The sequence below is a fragment of the Oncorhynchus kisutch genome, linkage group LG8 (assembly GCF_002021735.2).
Source record: "Oncorhynchus kisutch isolate 150728-3 linkage group LG8, Okis_V2, whole genome shotgun sequence".
In the NCBI taxonomy this organism is placed as follows: domain Eukaryota; kingdom Metazoa; phylum Chordata; class Actinopteri; order Salmoniformes; family Salmonidae; genus Oncorhynchus; species Oncorhynchus kisutch.
In genome coordinates, this window is record NC_034181.2 from 38421025 (window position 1) to 38438441 (window position 17417).

Consider the following 17417-nt stretch of genomic DNA (forward strand, 5'->3'; position numbering starts at 1 on the left):
TTGCCCAGACCCTTTTTTACTCTTAATTGCTATGTTGCTATGTGTTCATTCATTCATAAATAGCACGAATGCAGGTACGGTATACTGGTTGTCACATGTATTACTATCAGTTATACGCTATGGTACAGTGTGTGACATCAGCATGTGTAGGTGTTAATGACTGACTCATCTGCTCAGCATATGTTGGCCAGCTGGAGACTGACTGGCAAGATCTCTCTTAATGAGAACATGTGAGCAGTGTGTGTGTGTGTGTGTGTGTGTGTGTGTGTGTGTGTGTGTGTGTGTGTGTGTGTGTGTGTGTGTGTGTGTGTGTGTGTGTGTGTGTGTGTTTTGTACCTGGTTCCAAATTTGTTTACTAAATGTGCTGCTAGGGCGTTAGTGTAGGGAACAGATGGAGAACGTCATTTATCAGTCAGTGTGATAGCTACTTGGGAGAGTTGAGCGCTGCTTATAACAACTATATGAGGGTAGAGAGAGGGATGGGCTACATAGAGAGATAGAGTACAGAGAGGGGCCAGAGAGAGAGGGTGAAACAGAGAGAGAAGACAAACGGGAGAGATAAAGAGAAATAAGACAGAGAATGCGATGGAAGCAGGGTACAGAGTAATGAGAACAATATGTTTTCTCTTTACCCGCTCATTACGTGAGCCTATCATAAATCCCTTCTATGCTTGCTTCGAGGCAAGCAACACTGAACTATGTATGAGAGCACCAGCTGTTCCGGATGACTGTGTGATTACGTTCTCCATAGATTTTGGGTAAACATTCACAAAGCCACAGGGCCAGACGGATTACCAGGACGCATTCTTCGAGCATGCACTGACCAGCTGGCAAGTGTCAATACTGACATTTTCAACCTCTCCCAGACCCAGTCTGTAATACTTACATGTTTCAAGCAGAACACCACATTTTAAATTGTGTTATTTACATTGGATAAACGTAGAAAATGCTGCTGTACCTCATACACTAAAGTTGAAGAACAATGGAAAAGTAATTCTGCTTTGAAAGTTGATAAACTTGTAATCTCACTTTTGAGAAAATGGCCTTTGAATGTTTTGGTACCTATTGGAGAGCTCCTTTTTGTCCACACTCATTCAGCATCATTCACACCCTCTTAAGCTTTAGCCCCACCCATATCTTTAAGGATTCACATGAGATGCTATGTACTAAACAACCAAAGATTTCAAGGGCTGGTTTATACAGGTGTGTTCGTAATTTAATCTAGAGTGCCAGAGTGTGTTTCATTCTCAGAGCGTTCAGAGCGCACACTGGACACTCTGGCTGAAAACTAGGGTTGATCCGAGCATTCTGCCCTAACAACAGCAGTCAAGCACCCAAGCTAACTGGCTAACGTTGGCTAGCTACTTCCAGACATAAATCAGAGAACAGCTCACTCTGACCATTTTACACACCCTATCAGAGCTGGATAGGCTGTTTTTATGTTATCCAGAGCATTGGTGACTGCAACTGTGCTGCTGGCAACAATTTAATTACACTTTTTTGCCAACGTTTACTGACACCGGCTATTTTCAGCAGGTGTTGAGCGTTCGTATATTTGTCAATTATTCTTGCCTCTGGCAAACTCTGACGAGAGTGCTCTGAAATCGGAGTGGATAGCCAGAGTGAATTTGCCAGCTATGTCTATCAACAGTTAGACTATCGTAAACATTCTATTGAAATAGTTACTTACATAGTGGAGTCTTTTGTTTAGACATGAAGGTAGCTATCTAAACAATGAACCATAATCCCAACTCATAATGTAACTACCCTGCATGAATCTGCAGGCAGCTAACCAACCACGTTCAATGTTAGCCTAACTTTAGGCTATAACTAGCAATGCAAATGGCTCTGAGATACAAATAATATTACTACACAGATCATGCACGTTAGCTAGCTAGCTAACTAGCTAACTATACCGCCCCAACAGATCCACAGGTGATGCTATCTCTACTGCCCTTTCCCACCTGGACAAGAGGAACACCTATGTGAGAATGCTGTTCATTGACTACAGCTCAGCGTGCAACACCATAGTGCTCGACAAGCTCATCACTAAGCTAGGGACCCTGGGACTGAACACCTCCTTCTGCAACTGGATCCTAGACTTCCTGACAGGCCACTCCCAGGTGGTGAGGATAGGCAACAACATCCCTCAGGGGTGCGTGCTTAGTTCCCTCCTGTACTCCCTGTTCGCAGTCATGGGTAAGATTGCCATGGGTAAGATTGCCGACGACACGATGGTGGTAGGCCTGATCACTGACGACAATGAAACTATATTTGGAGGAGGTCAAAGACCTCAGTGTGGTGCCAGGACAACAACCTCTCCCTCACCGTCAGCAAGACAAAGGAGCTGACCATGGAGTACAGGATACAGAAGGCTGAAGATGCCTCTTCCCCCTTAGGAGGCTGAAAAGATGTGGCATGGGCCCTCAGATCCTATATAATTGAGAGCATCTTGACTGGCTGCATCCACGCTTGGTACGACAACTGCTTGGCATCTGACCGCAAGGCGCTAAAGAGTGTAGTGCGTATGGCCCAGTACATCACTGGAGCTGAGCACTCTGTCATCCAGAACCTAAATACTAGGCCTAAAATGGTGAAAGACTCCAGCCACCCATTTCATAGACTGTTCTCTCTGCTTCCTCACGGCAAGTGGTACCGATGCATCAATTCTGGAAGCAACAGGACCCTAAACAGCTTCTACCCCCAAAGTCATAAGACTGATAAATAGTTTGTTAAATAGTTAACTCAGTAGCTACTCGGACAAACTACTTTTTGGACTCATCACCATTTATTATCTGTCACTTTACTCCTAGTTATATCCTCATACCCACCATGCTCAACGACTTGGTACTGGTACCCCGTGTATATCGGAGTGGATAGTCATTTTGGATTATTATTACTTTTATTATTACATGTTTTCTCTGTTTTTCTTTCTCTCTGCATTGTTGGGAAGGGCCCGTAAGTAAGTGTTTCACTGTTAGTCTACACCTGTTATTTACAAAGCATGTGACAAATAACATTTTGTAAAACTTGCACATTTTACATCCAAAGGTCAGAGTAGTTAGAACCTTCCTGCTCAGTGCCTCTCTGCATCACAAGGCCTGCCTGCTCAGCCTCTCAGGCCCTGCCTCTAAGACCTCTCTGCCTCTGTTTCCCAGGACCCGGCTCTTGGACCCTGCCTCTTAGCATATCTCGCTCTCTGCTTCTCAGGCCCTGCCTCTCTTCCTCTAATGGAGAAAAAACATCATACCGAATTACGGTCTACCGTTCGTCTGCCTGTTCGTTCTCTTGCTGACTGTGCAGTGTGTTTTAGGGACCACCCGCCGGTGAGCATCTGACTGCCAAAATGTTTGGCTGTTTCTACATGTAAAATCGGTTTGCTCTCAGTTTGCAAATAACAGCCAGCATTTTGTTCAGACGTGCTAAGTACTCCCTCCCTGGAAACTCTGCCGGTATGTCCGTGCCTTAAGGGCTCTCTGTCTCTCAGGCTCTGCTTCTCTGCCTTCCGGGCCCTGCTTCTCAGCCTCTGTCTCTCTGTGTCTCACACCTTGCCTCTCTGCCTCTCAGGCTCTGTCTCTCAGACTAGGAGGCCCTGCCTGCTCGGTCAGCTGGGCCAACACTGGGCTGAGGAGATAATATACTGGTAACCACATGATTACTTATGATTTTAAAAAATATGGAATGTCATGTGTTCTTTAGGCATTCTTGAGCAGAGCACATCCTAAGATGCTTCCCAGGTGCTGGATTGAGTAAACAGTTCAAGGAAGGCGAAGTTTCGACATGCAAAGAGTCTTATTGGTTGGTATGTCCTTTGTGATTGCAAATGATAACGCCAGAACATAATTCCTGCTTCTAGGAATTCATGTAACCTATTAATTGTCTCCCACAATGAAATCGGGGATGGGGACTGTGGATCTGTCTCTGTCCATCCGTCCGTCGGTCCTTCCGTTCAAAGTTAATCACACACAGGTATCTCAGACAGCATTGACCCAATTTTGACTAAAATTGGGTGAATGATGCGTCTTGCCATAGAGATCCGACATTTACAAAATGACACTGATTGGCCAGATGGTGGATGATAAACGTTCACGTGGGCGTGGTCTGGAACGTAAATGCATATTTATGTGTAGTGGGACCTATATGTACAATAGGTAGGCTGTAAATGTGGGTTTTCACCTGGGACCCAAACTGGGTTTGTTCTCAGTCTCCATGCAGGCCCCAGATGTTGCTGCCCAAGCAAGCTTTCTTAAGAGATGACAAAAGCAATTTTCTTTATAAAATAAATTCATGTTTATTTATAGCAAATGCTCAGATCAAATGCAATTCAGGATATCTGATTAAAGAGATAGGTCAATCAAATTACGAATGTACACATTGGTTTCCTCACCCTGTATAATATATATATATTTTGTACCTTTATTTAACTAGGCAATTGTGTTAAGAACTAGTTAATAATGTTATTTTACGTTCCGCATGTAGCCTAGGCAGCCTAGACTAAAACAACTATAGCTTTCCAGCTCCATAGAAAAATGCTCTATCCGCACTGTGGTGAAGTAATTGAATGTCGAGCTAATGTAAAAAATGTGAAAAAAGAGATATGATTTCAGAGTTTTAAAAAGGAACAGAAAGGAACAATATATTTTAACCGGTATTTTAAAAAAAATTGGTTTGCAGGTCGGAAAAATAATGGTGCCCCTGCTACATAGTGCACTACTTTTGACCAAAGTCTTATGGGTCCTGGTCAATAGAAGTGCACTGTGTAGGGATAGGGTGCCATTTGAGTTGCAGTCCTAGACTCCAGTGATAGATAATGGCACTATCTCTCGTACCCTCTGGCATATTGGGTTTCACATGTAGGGGCTACAACCACATGGCTGTTGTGAAGAAGGGAAGTGGGCTGTGCGTGCATGTGTGTGTGCGAGATAGACATGCTGGTGTTCTGTTTGTGGTATACAGTGTTATGTGGCAGGCTGAACCCATGGCCTGGTGCAGTGATATGACCCAGAGGGGAAAGAGTGTAGGCAGCAGGCCCTGATACACATACAGATGCTTCTGTCTCACTCGCCTAGCTAACAAACATTCACACAACATGCACCAATCCTTTCCCACCTCCATCTCTCTCCAGCGCCCGCTCTGTGAAAATACATGTGCCCCTTCACGTCCAATGTATATAGTTTCCAGCATGCCACTACGTATACCTTGCAATTATGAATGCATGTGTGTCTCAATGACCTTGCTTTTATGAAAGGAGCATTGGGAGAAAATACATTGGGAAGTACACCACAGTAAAATCACATTGGCTAGGGTGCTATAGCGATGTTATAGATTTGAATATGTGATTTGATCATAGTCCTTTTTTCTTAGTGGCGTTTGAATAAGCTAGCTGAATCTCAGGATGTGCAACCAGTCCCCACAGTGTTCTATTGCGGAAGCCTACAGTAAACACAGATTGAATTATGGTTGACGTAATGTCTTTCAAACAATAAGAATGTTTATTAATGTCAGAATCTGCAGCTGGATGTAAACACTTGTCGTAGGGTCAAAGAGCGGGGCTCTTCATCCGGAGGATTTAGAGAATATGCTGTTCTGTGTTTTTCGTATTTTTAGGGCTGACAGAGTGCTTACTGTGCTGTACCCATGCATAGCCACAGCACCACGTCATCAACACTCACAATGACGAACCCACACAGACACAGCTGACGCAGTCCACTCAGCTCACACTGTTCCCTCCACCACACACACAATCACACGCACGCACGCACACGTGGACACACACACACACGCACACACACACACTGTGCCAAATAGCACGGGCTCCCCTATCAGCTCCACTACGGATCCTATAGGAGGATCACAACAGCTATTTTCATCACATAGCTGACACTAGTGATGATGATAGGGGTAGTGATGATGAAGATATATTTGGTGCTACGTAGAGGGGGATCCCTCAGGAGGATTACAGTAGAGCCAGGTCTGGTTCCCCTTGTAACAGGTCAGGTCATCCTGGGTGACAGCGGTAATCTGGAGGACTCTTAGGAACGGTGACATCAAATGGGGATTGCGTCATTGTCCTAAGTGGTGGTGGTGACTCAATGAGTCATTGTCTTTATCACAGCTGTGCTACAGTACTGGCCTGTGTTACAGTACTGGCCTGTGTTACAGTACTGGCCTGTGTTACAGTACTGGCCTGTGCTACAGTACTGGCCTGTGTTACAGTGCTGGCCTGTTACAGTACTGGCCTGTGCTACAGTACTGGCCTGTGTTACAGTACTGGCCTGTGTTACAGTACTGGCCTGTGTTACAGTACTGGCCTGTGCTACAGTACTGGCCTGTGTTACAGTACTGGCCTGTTACAGTACTGGCCTGTGCTACAGTACTGGCCTGTGTTACAGTGCTGGCCTGTGTTACAGTGCTGGCCTGTTACAGTACTGGCCTGTGCTACAGTACTGGCCTGTGTTACAGTACTGGCCTGTGTTACAGTGCTGGCCTGTGTTACAGTACTGGCCTGTTACAGTTACCATATAAAGGCTTTTGGATATTCTTGTGGCTGTTTGAAAGAATATTTTGAATCCTAAGCAACCTGCTGCTCAATGTTCTTTGCAGTACGAATAAACAAAAATGCAGACAGGTATCCTATGTTTCTAACACCCACTGTTTATGATTATGTGTAATATTTCCTCTCTCTCTGGTTGTTGTCTGACAGTTTCGATGTGGACAACGGCACATCGTCGGGGCGCAGCCCGCTGGACCCCATGGCCAGCCCGGGGTCTGGGCTCATACTGCAGGGCAACTTTGTCCACAGTCAGCGGAGAGAGTCCTTCCTCTACCGCTCTGACTCGGACTACGAACTGTCGCCCAAGTCCATGTCCAGAAACTCCTCCATCGCCAGCGACATGTGAGTTTTTTCTCTCTCTAACTGTCTCTCTGCCCCCCCCCACACACACACAAACACACACACACACACACACACACACACAAACAGGGTCTATCTACAAAATGTAGTACTATGTCTCTCACTGAAGAGATGGACTGTTTTCAAAGGTGTGGTGAGTGATATGATGTGATAGCTGTCAGTGCACTTGTTGCCCCTCCCCAGTTCTCTGTTTGATTGACAGCTGATGCTGAGGTGTCACAGTGACACGTCTCTATTCGAAGCCCTTTGCCCTCAGCATTAGTGAAATGTGTTTGTTTTTTACGGGGCTGGTTGGTCAGCCATATCAGGCAGCTCCTCACCAGGTTGTATGTAACATGATGTCCCTTTACTTTTCCCAGTTGCCACACTGTGGTTTCTAAGGAAAGTGGAATTGGTGGACAATTGTTCCAGTAAACCAAGTTACTGTACAGAGTGTTACTCTGGAGGCCAAATGTTACTCTGGGGCTTATCATTGACCTACAGTAAATTAATAAACAGGTGTCTTTGATATCTCACATGAAGGCTAAACATTGTCAATTTTTTATATAGAATATACAAAATGGACAATCTTTGATGCACTAAATGACTCATTTTTCTTGGAAAAGACATAAAGACCAAAGATGTCTCTAAGGAAATAGTTTACTGGCAGAATCTTTTAGAAATGTCCCTTGTGCTTCTTTATGTAACCAGTTATGTCTGCAGATATATATAGAAAATATATTAAAGGTCTCATGCTGGGTACTAGCATGCAGAGACCAGTGTTGGTGGCTGGGGAAAGGGAAGAGAGGAGGAAAGGGAGGCTGGAATGCAACCTCTCACCTAATCGCTCTCTCTCCCCCCTCTCTCTCGCTCTCCCTCTCTCTCTCTTGTCTTTGTTATTGAGAAGTATTGAGAGTACAAAACATTAAGAACACCTGCTCTTTTCATGATGTAGAACTGACCAGGTGAATCCAGGTGAAACTATAATCCCATATTGATGTCACTTGTTCAATCCACTTCAATTAGTGTAGAAGAAGGGGTTAAAGGTTAAAGAAGGAATATTGAGACAATTAAGACATGGAATGTATATGTGTGCCCTTGAGAGGGTGAATGAGCAAGACAAAAGTGCCTTTGAGTGGGGTATGGTAGTAGGTACCAGTTCTTGACACCGGTTTGTAATGCCACTGGGTTTTTCACGCTCAACAGTTTCCCTTGTGTATCAAGAATGGTCCACCATCCAAAGGACATCCTGCCAACTTGACACAACTGTGGGAAGCATTGGAGTCAACATCCCTGTGGAACTCTTTGTAGATTCCATGCCCCGACATATTGAGAGAAAGGGAGTCAGTTGTCCAACTGAATGTATTCAACTGAAATGTGTCTTCCGCATTTAACCCAACCCCTCTGAATCAGAGAGGTGTGGGGGGCTGCCTTAATCGACATCCACGGCACCTGGGGGTTAACTGCCTTGCTCAGGGGCATAACAACAGATTTTACCTTGTCAGCTTGGGGATTCAATCCAGCAACCTTCCAGTTACTGGCCCAACACTCTAACCACTAGGCTACCTGCCACCCCTCTGTTCTGGGGTCAAAATGTCTTGTTCAATGTCTTGAACAACAATGAAAAACATAATACTAGTGCTACCCTCACTCCTCTTTTTCTCCCTAACATTAATGATGTACACTGTACAAAACATTAAGAAAAACCTTCTAATATTGAGTTGCCTACCCCTCCAACCCCCCACCCCCCACCTTTTGACCCCAGAACAGAGCTTATCAATAAGTATAGCCCATGTGTTCAGTCCTTGCATTTGTCTGGCCAGTCTCCCCAAGGATGATGAGGATGTTTGGTTGTGTAGAGGGTGTGTAAAGGCCATGTGGATGTCGTCTCTAATTAACTCTACTATAGATTTCAATGAATGACGCCAATAGTGGTACTGTATACAGTGTATTCAGAAAGTATTCAGACCCCTTGACTTTTTACACATTTTATTATGATACAGCCTTAATCTAAAATGGATTTTCAAAAAATCCTCAGCAATCTACACACAATACCCCATAATGGCAAAGTAAAAACAGGTTTTTAGAATTGTTTGCAAATTTATTACAAATAAAAACAGAAATTAGCGTTCAGACCCTTTGTTATGAGACTCGAAATTGAGCTCAGGTGCATCCTGTTTCCATTGATTATCCTTGAGATGTTTCTACAACTTGATTGGTCCAATACATTTTATTGATTTGATATGATTTGGAAAGGCACACACCTGTATATAAGGTTGCACAGTTGACAGTGCATGTCAGATCAAAAACAAAGCCATGAGGTCAAATTAATTGTCCGTAGAGCTCTGAGACAGGATTGTGTCGAGGCACAGATCTGGGGAAGGGTAACAAAAACTGTCTGCAGCATTGAAGGTCCAAAATAATACAGTGACCTTAATCGAGATTGAAATCGACAATGTGTAGCCTTTTCAATTCGGCCAGCTTGCCAACAGTCATTGTAACGAAAGCATAACAATCAAGGAGCATCGAAATTAAAAACGATGGATAGAGAACTATTTTTTGCAAATTTTGATGGCAAGGAAATATAATACATTTTAAGTGAGACCTTCCCGACTTTTTTGACACCCCTGGTCTTGTTACTTTAGACAGAAAACGAAAGTAGCGAGGTTTCTCGGGGTGGATCAGAGGGTGTAATCCGCAACCGTCTATCAAACCAAAGGTTGCGTGTTCGAGTCGCGTCGGGGACTACATTTTCGTTAACCCTTCCCCTAACCTTTATTCTAAACGTAACCCAATTCACCTAACCTGCTACGTAAATTCACCTAACCTTTGTTGTTTTAGTTCCATGGCCTTTCACGTAAATTATCCTAACCTTTGTAGGTAGTTCACCTAATCACCAACGTAAATTCCCTTTTGTTGTTACTATGGAACAAGGAACCTGGTCTCAGAGAAAGACGTATAAATTAATACCTCTTCCAAGAAGTTAAGTTACATCATCAAATTCATATGCTATTGTACGACTGTATAAGACCTATGATAGTATATGTCTTCTAACAGTATGACATTTTACGACCGCAATTCCATTCATAATCTTACATAACGTAACGTATCATACTAAATGGGGTGTCACAGATTTACGTGCAGAATATTATGAAATGCCCTGAGGCCACATTGTATAGCCACATTACTCTAGTCTTGCCATAGTCATGGCTACGGCTGGGATCATCTCCTCTTTGTCATGCAGAGGGTTAAAATGTGAAGGTCATGTTTAGAATGTCTGTAGACAAAGGTGTGTCAAAAAAATGTAATCTAACTTCTTTTTATCTTTGTCTCTTTTTTGCAGTCATGGCGACGATATGATTGTAACACCATTTGCACAGGTGAGCAATGGCACGATTGCTAAGCAAGATTTATTGTGTTGTTGCCTAATTCCTTCAGGAAACCACGGTAGAGTATGCTATTCTGAAATTGTGCAAAAGACCCAGGCCCATTGACCAGTTTAGATTGGATGGGGCAATCACTGTTCAAGAGATTAATGTGAGGTTTTAATGTCAATCTGTCCTTGTCTCCTCCAGGTTCTAGCCAGTCTAAGAACTGTACGGAATAATTTTGCCGCATTAACCAATTGTACACAAGACAGAGTGTCCAACAAGTAAGTCTTCGGAAGCATACACTGCATGTACCTTATACGCAATTCATCTGTAATTACTGCTGTGTAGTAGTCTAGAGCAAGGCACACAGCTACCCTAATTATAGCTAAATATTAGTGTTATTTGGGGATTTTTCATCTCCAAATGAAGTCACTCTTTATGGTGTTATGTTGCAAACTGCTTCAGTATTCCCCATGTCATCTCTCGTTGACTGTGTTTACACAGGCAGGCCAATTCCGAGCTTTTTGCCACTAATTGGTATTTTGACCAATCAGATCAGATATTTTGCCCTGGCCTGCATGCTGTACCACCAGACACATGCTGCTGCATTTGACACAATGTGTTGGAGAAGATGTGAATCCTTTGCTGTAGTTCTCCCCCTGCTGGTCTTCACTGGGACTACAACAACAGCAGTCCCACTCAGTAAAGGGGCCCTCCGCCATAGCGCTCCTGTTCAACGCGAGATCTGTGATGAATGGGGACTGATTCAGCTGGAAAGGGTGCAGCAGATTTACCTCTGTTAGTGAGATAGAGTTGGAAGAAAGAGAAGGGGGAGAAAGACAGGAGGAGTTAGATAGGAGAGAGATAGAATGAGGTAGAACAGTAGTCGTGTTTTGGGAGGAGATCAATGTGTATTTTGTTTCTCCCCACACCAGGAGATCACCCATGTGTAATCCACCTCCCATCACCAAGACCTCATTCACAGGTACGCTGATAGTCTCTATCTGTGTGGTCTTTGTGTTTGTTAGTGTGTGTGTCAGTGGTGGCTGCTGAGGGGATGACGGCTCATAATAATGTCTGGAACGGAGCAGATGGAATGGCATCAAACCATGTGTTTTATGTATATTATACCGTTCCACCGATTCTGCTCCAGCCATTACCGCGAGCCCATCCTTCCCAATTAAGGTGCCACCAACCTCCTGTGGTATGTGTGTGTGCGTGTGTGTGTGTGTGTACTGTATGACTATGTTGATAGTGAAAGGAGGGAGAGAGAATACTCAGCAATATCATCCATTCTATCCGCTTGGTAAAATGCAGCATCCCTTGATGATGGTGTCATGACATTGTGATATGACAGACATTGGGATGGGAACTGCCCGACCAGAGATAGAGGATGAGGACATAGAGATCCTTTAGGGGGAGCCAAACAACAGGACACTGTATCAAAGCGATCCAGAGTGTGTAGTAAATACAACATGGCTGACATGTTTGGAAGAGATACGCCTGTAGCTACAGTACAGCACAATGGGAACCAAACAGCATGAAGGCTGCAGGACAGTGGTTAGCAACCCTGGTACAGTAGCATCAGCAGGACTGTTTGACTTGCGGTTCACCTGTTTGTTTGTCTGTCACTCAGCCTTGATTGGAAAGGCTTCTGTGCCAAAGTGCTGTCAGGCCCATGCTCCATCCCCTGACTGACAGCTCACAGCCAGACCCTACATTCCACACAGCCCTATGGGATCCTGCTAGAATCAGGTCACTACATCTGAGGCTGGGCTTAGCAGGCTGGTGTGACCCCTTACCTTTCACCCCCCCCCCCCCACTGTAGCAGTGACCCGGTATACAGTGATGGGAATGACATCTAAATCAGTGTGTCTAACTAACACCATGAAACGAATCGGCCATTCACTAGCAATGTACTTAACAAGCCAGAGCCAACCAACAGAACAACGAAATTAACAATATCAAGTTTGCTTTCATTTTTGTTTTGTAATCATCTGTAAGCAATCTGAAAGACACAGATTGTTGGTAGCCTTTGTCAAAGAGGAGAGGAGAGTGGTCCCCTACTACTTCAGAATAGGGCTTCTCTCTCAGGTGTTTTATTCAGGAGATGACACAGGGACCTGTTCTTGAAGGGCACTTCTCGTTGCCCTCTAAGCACTATGTAAGGCTGGCAGTGTGTGTGACAGGGTGAGCAGCCAACCATGTTAGTAGGACCTGCTAGTAGGTCCAATACTAAGTCAGTAGGTCCCATACTATGTCAGTAGGTCCAATACTATGTCAGTAGGTTCCATACTATATCAGTAGGTCCCATACTATATCAGTAGGTTCCATACTATATCAGTAGGACCCATGCTATGTCAGTAGGTCTCATACTGTGTCAGTAGGTCCCATACTGTGTCAGTAGGTCCAATACTGTGTCAGTAGGGCCCATACTATCTCAGTAGGTCCAATACTATGTCAGTAGGTCTCATACTGTGTCAGTACGTCCCATACTATGTCAGTAGGTCCCATACTGTGTCAGTAGGTCCCATACTATGTCAGTAGGTCCCATACTGTGTCAGTAGGACCCATACTATGTCAGTAGGACACGTACTGTGTCAGTAGGTCCTATATCCATCCTGCCCTGCCTATCTAAGGTCTTCAAAAGCCAAGTCAACAAACAGGTCACTGACCATCTCGAATCCCACCGCACCTTCTCCGCTGTGCAATCTGGTTTCCGAGCCGGTCATGGGTGCACCTCAGCCACACTCAAGGTACTCAACGATATCATAACCACCATCGATAAAAGACAGTACTGTGCAGCCGTCTTCATCGACCTTGCCAAGGCTTTCGACTCTGTCAATCACCATATTCTTATCGGCAGACTCAGGAGCCTCGGTTTTTCGGATGACTGCCTTGCCTGGTTCACCAATTACTTTGCAGACAGAGTTCAGTGCGTCAAATCGGAGGGCATGCTGTCTGGTCCTCTGGCAGTCTCTATGGGGGTGCCACAGGGTTCAATTCTCGGGCCGACTCTTTTCTCTGTGTATATCAATGATGTTGCTCTTGCTGCGGGCGATTCCCTGATCCACCTCTACGCAGACGACACCATTCTATATACCTTCGGCCCGTCTTTGGACACTGTGCTATCTAACCTCCAAACAAGCTTCAATGCCATACAACACTCCTTCCGTGGCCTCCAACTGCTCTTAAACGCTAGTAAAACCAAATGCATGCTTTTCAACCGGTCGCTGCCTGCACCCGCATGCCCGACTAGCATCACCACCCTGGATGGTTCCGACCTAGAATATGTGGACGTCTATAAGTACCTAGGTGTCTGGCTAGACTGCAAACTCTCCTTCCAGACTCATATCAAACATCTCCAATCGAAAATCAAATCAAGAGTCGGCTTTCTATTCCGCAACAAAGCCTCCTTCACTCACGCCGCCAAGCTTACCCTAGTAAAACTGACTATCCTACCGATCCTCGACTTCGGCGATGTCATCTACAAAATGGCTTCCAACACTCTACTCAGCAAACTGGATGCAGTCTATCACAGTGCCATCCGTTTCGTCACTAAAGCACCTTATACCACCCACCACTGCGACTTGTATGCTCTAGTCGGCTGGCCCTCGCTACATATTCGTCGCCAGACCCACTGGCTCCAGGTCATCTACAAGTCCATGCTAGGTAAAGCTCCGCCTTATCTCAGCTCACTGGTCACGATGGCAACACCCATCCGTAGCACGCGCTCCAGCAGGTGTATCTCACTGATCATCCCTAAAGCCAACACCTCATTTGGCCGCCTTTCGTTCCAGTACTCTGCTGCCTGTGACTGGAACGAATTGCAAAAATCGCTGAAGTTGGAGACTTTTATCTCCCTCACCAACTTCAAACATCAGCTATCTGAGCAGCTAACCGATCGCTGCAGCTGTACATAGTCTATTGGTATATAGCCCACCCTTTCTCACCTACCTCATCCCCATACTGTTTTTATTTATTTACTTTTCTGCTCTTTTGCACACCAATATCTCTATCTGTACATGACCATCTGATCATTCATCACTCCAGTGTTATTCTGCAAAATTGTAATTATTTGCCTACCTTCTCATGCCTTTTGCACACATTGTATATAGACTCCCCCTTTGGTTTCTACTGTGTTATTGACTTGTTAATTGTTTACTCCATGTGTAACTCTTTGTTGTCTGCTCACACTGCTATGCTTTATCTTGGCCAGGTCGCAGTTGCAAATGAGAACTTGTTCTCAACTAGCCTACCTGGTTAAATAAAGGTGAAAAAATAAATTTAAAAAAATTAAAAAATACTATGTCAGTAGGTCCCACACTATGTCAGTAGGTCCCATACTATGTCAGTAGGTTCCATACTATGTCAGTAGGTCCCATACTGTGTCAGTAGGTCTCATACTATATCAGTAGGTCCCATACTATATCAGTAGGTCCCACACTATGTCAGTAGGTCTCATGCTATATCAGTAGGTCCCACACTATATCAGTAGGTCCCATACTATATCAGTAGGTCCCATACTATATCAGTAGGTCCCATACTATATCAGTAGGTCCCACACTATGTCAGTAGGTCTCATACAATATCAGTAGGTCCCACACTATATCAGTAGGTCCCATACTATATCAGTAGGTCCCATACTATATCAGTAGGTCCCATACTATATCAGTAGGTCACATACTATATCAGTAAGTCCCATACTGTGTCAGTAGGTCCCATACTATGTCAGTAGGTCCCATACTGTGTCAGTAGGTCCCATACTGTGTCAGTAGGTCCCATACCATGTCGGTAGGTCCCATACTGTGTCAGTAGGTCCCATACTATGTCAGTAGGTCTCATACTATATCAGTAGGTCCCACACTATGTCAGTAGGTCCCATACTATGTCAGTAGGTCCCATACTGTGTCAGTAGGTCCCATACTGTGTCAGTAGGTCCCATACCATTTCGGTATGTCCCATACTCTGATAACAGGTCCCATACTCTGTCCCATATCCTGCTCCTCTCATTCTCAGAGTGCTGTAGATCTTGTATTTGGGCCATACATATCCAAGCTAGAATCCACAGGCTCTTATTGCCCTGTTAAAACAAAACACATGTGACAAGCCAAATCCATGTACAGTATGCACTAGTGTAAGGTGCCATGACATTCAAAACCTCCTTTTCTCACAAAACATTCCACTATCTACCCGGGAACATGTGTAACACACAGTGTGTGAATAATTGATGACATTGCACTATATTTAGAAATTATTAGAGTGCATCCATTATGGCCCTGGCCATAAAAGATAGTGTGAATCATGGGACTGATTGTTTGAGAGAATTGACTACTTGTAATTCATGTGAAGGCCTGTGCTGGAAGTGTCATCCTAGCCTGGGTCCCAGTATCTTTAGCTAATCCACTCTCCATGTCATGTGCCAGAGACTGGCCTTTCTTGCATCTTCAAATATGAACATTGTATCGAAGCTCGAGGAGAACATTTGGATTTGATCCGGGTTCATCACCCTCACAGCTATTCTCCAATCATAATGATTATGCAAATACTGAAACTCTGTCTTTTCTCCACAGAACAGGTATCTGGTTTCTAAGCAACTGTATTTTGTTTGTCCAGATGAAGCCAGCCTGTCAAAAGTTGCTTGCTCAGTCTAAATTTTCTAACTGAATACATACTGCAAATCCAACCACAAAACGACTTAGTTTTGATTTTAAGCCTCAAAATACAACATGTTTTTTTAGCTAACAGCTAAATGTTTTTTTTTTAAACTTTGTTTTACATTCTAATTCCATTTTTTGAGGCTCCACATGTTATATTTGTTATTTCCAACAACCAACCGAGCAATTATCTCGTAAATCCAGCGCCGAAAGGCCAGCCTCTTTGGGAATGACAAGGATTGTCAAGGAGTGAAATTTGATCTAAAGATTCTGGTGCTATCCTGCTGAGAAGGACAATAAAGGAGGTCATGTAGAACCGTCCAATTGGGACATGGAGAGGCCAATGGGGCATTAGACGAGCCCTGCCATGAGTTGCACATGACATTTAGGCTGTTCTCTTTCAGCTCCGTCCCCCTCCTCCCTCCCCTATCACTTTATTTATTAGACATCTGTCCATCAATGTATCGATTGGTTGGTGTTTGAAGATGGCTATTTTTAGTGTGGGATAAGAATAGACTGGATGAGGAGAATAGACCAAAGAAGAGTGCTGTAGCTGTGTGAACTCTGACCTGAGGAGAAAAGATAACGCTCGTCTTGTGATCCAGACCAGGTGGTGAGGGAATAGAACAGCTGTCTGTTTATTAATGGTTAATTGCATTCTTGTCACCATTGCAGTCTTGTTACCATTGCCTTCTTGTTACCATTGCCTTCTTGTTACCCCTGCACACAACTATTGCTATGGGCACAAGCATTGTTCATGACACAAACTGTTCACACCCCTCTTGTTGTCCCCTCTTGTTGGCGCATTTATTGCAATGCTATACATTTTGGGATGGAGACTTTTTGCCATTTTAAAGCTAATTTCCTGCAATTCTATTCATTTTGCATGCCTTATGTGTGTTCATGTCATATTTGAGTGACTCAAACATTAAAACAAAATCAATGGGCTAAAAAAAACATAGCTAAAAAATGTCTGCAATGACTGACGTGACAAGAGGAAAACTGATGATGAACAAACCAATTTTCGAAATTGCACCTTGTGCATTCTGCCATTCCAACTTCAGAAGCCCCGCCGTTTGGGAACCACTGGTATAAGGGACAAAGTATCGCCGTGTAGCTGTAGCTCTCAAATGAGTTTCCTTCTGCTTTAATCTCATGAAGATTGGACATAAAAATATAATGCATTTCAACCAATTTGGGTTTTGGTTTCATTGTGGCGAAGTTGGTAGAGCAAGGCGCTTGCAACACCAGGATTGTGGGTGTGATTCCCACAGGGGACCAGTACTAACAAGTATGAACATGTATGAACTCACTACTTACTGTAAGTCACTCTGGATAAGAGCGTCTGCAAAATGACTCAAATCTAAATGATAATGATGATTTCCAAAGCAATGGCAACGTATATTAAAACAACTACATGTCCTTGCTGGCGGTAGGGTACAGGATTACCCCTCTCCCACTTCCAGTCCAGCTCCAGTGTTCCTAGCTGCTCCGGTC

The 17417-nt window shown here is 44.2% G+C and overlaps 1 protein-coding gene across 4 annotated transcripts in view; it reads left to right on the plus strand.

Moving 5' to 3' along the window:
* Nucleotides 1-17417, plus strand: part of LOC109895711 (cAMP-specific 3',5'-cyclic phosphodiesterase 4D-like) — a 288944-nt gene that overhangs the window by 251348 nt on the left and 20179 nt on the right. For all 4 annotated transcript variants that reach the window (XM_020489634.2, XM_031830287.1, XM_031830288.1 and 1 more), the window contains exons 2-5: nucleotides 6704-6895; nucleotides 10236-10272; nucleotides 10468-10544; nucleotides 11199-11248. In XM_020489634.2, coding sequence (XP_020345223.2) covers nucleotides 6704-6895; nucleotides 10236-10272; nucleotides 10468-10544; nucleotides 11199-11248 — 356 coding nt within the window. The remainder of the gene's footprint in view (nucleotides 1-6703; nucleotides 6896-10235; nucleotides 10273-10467; nucleotides 10545-11198; nucleotides 11249-17417) is intronic.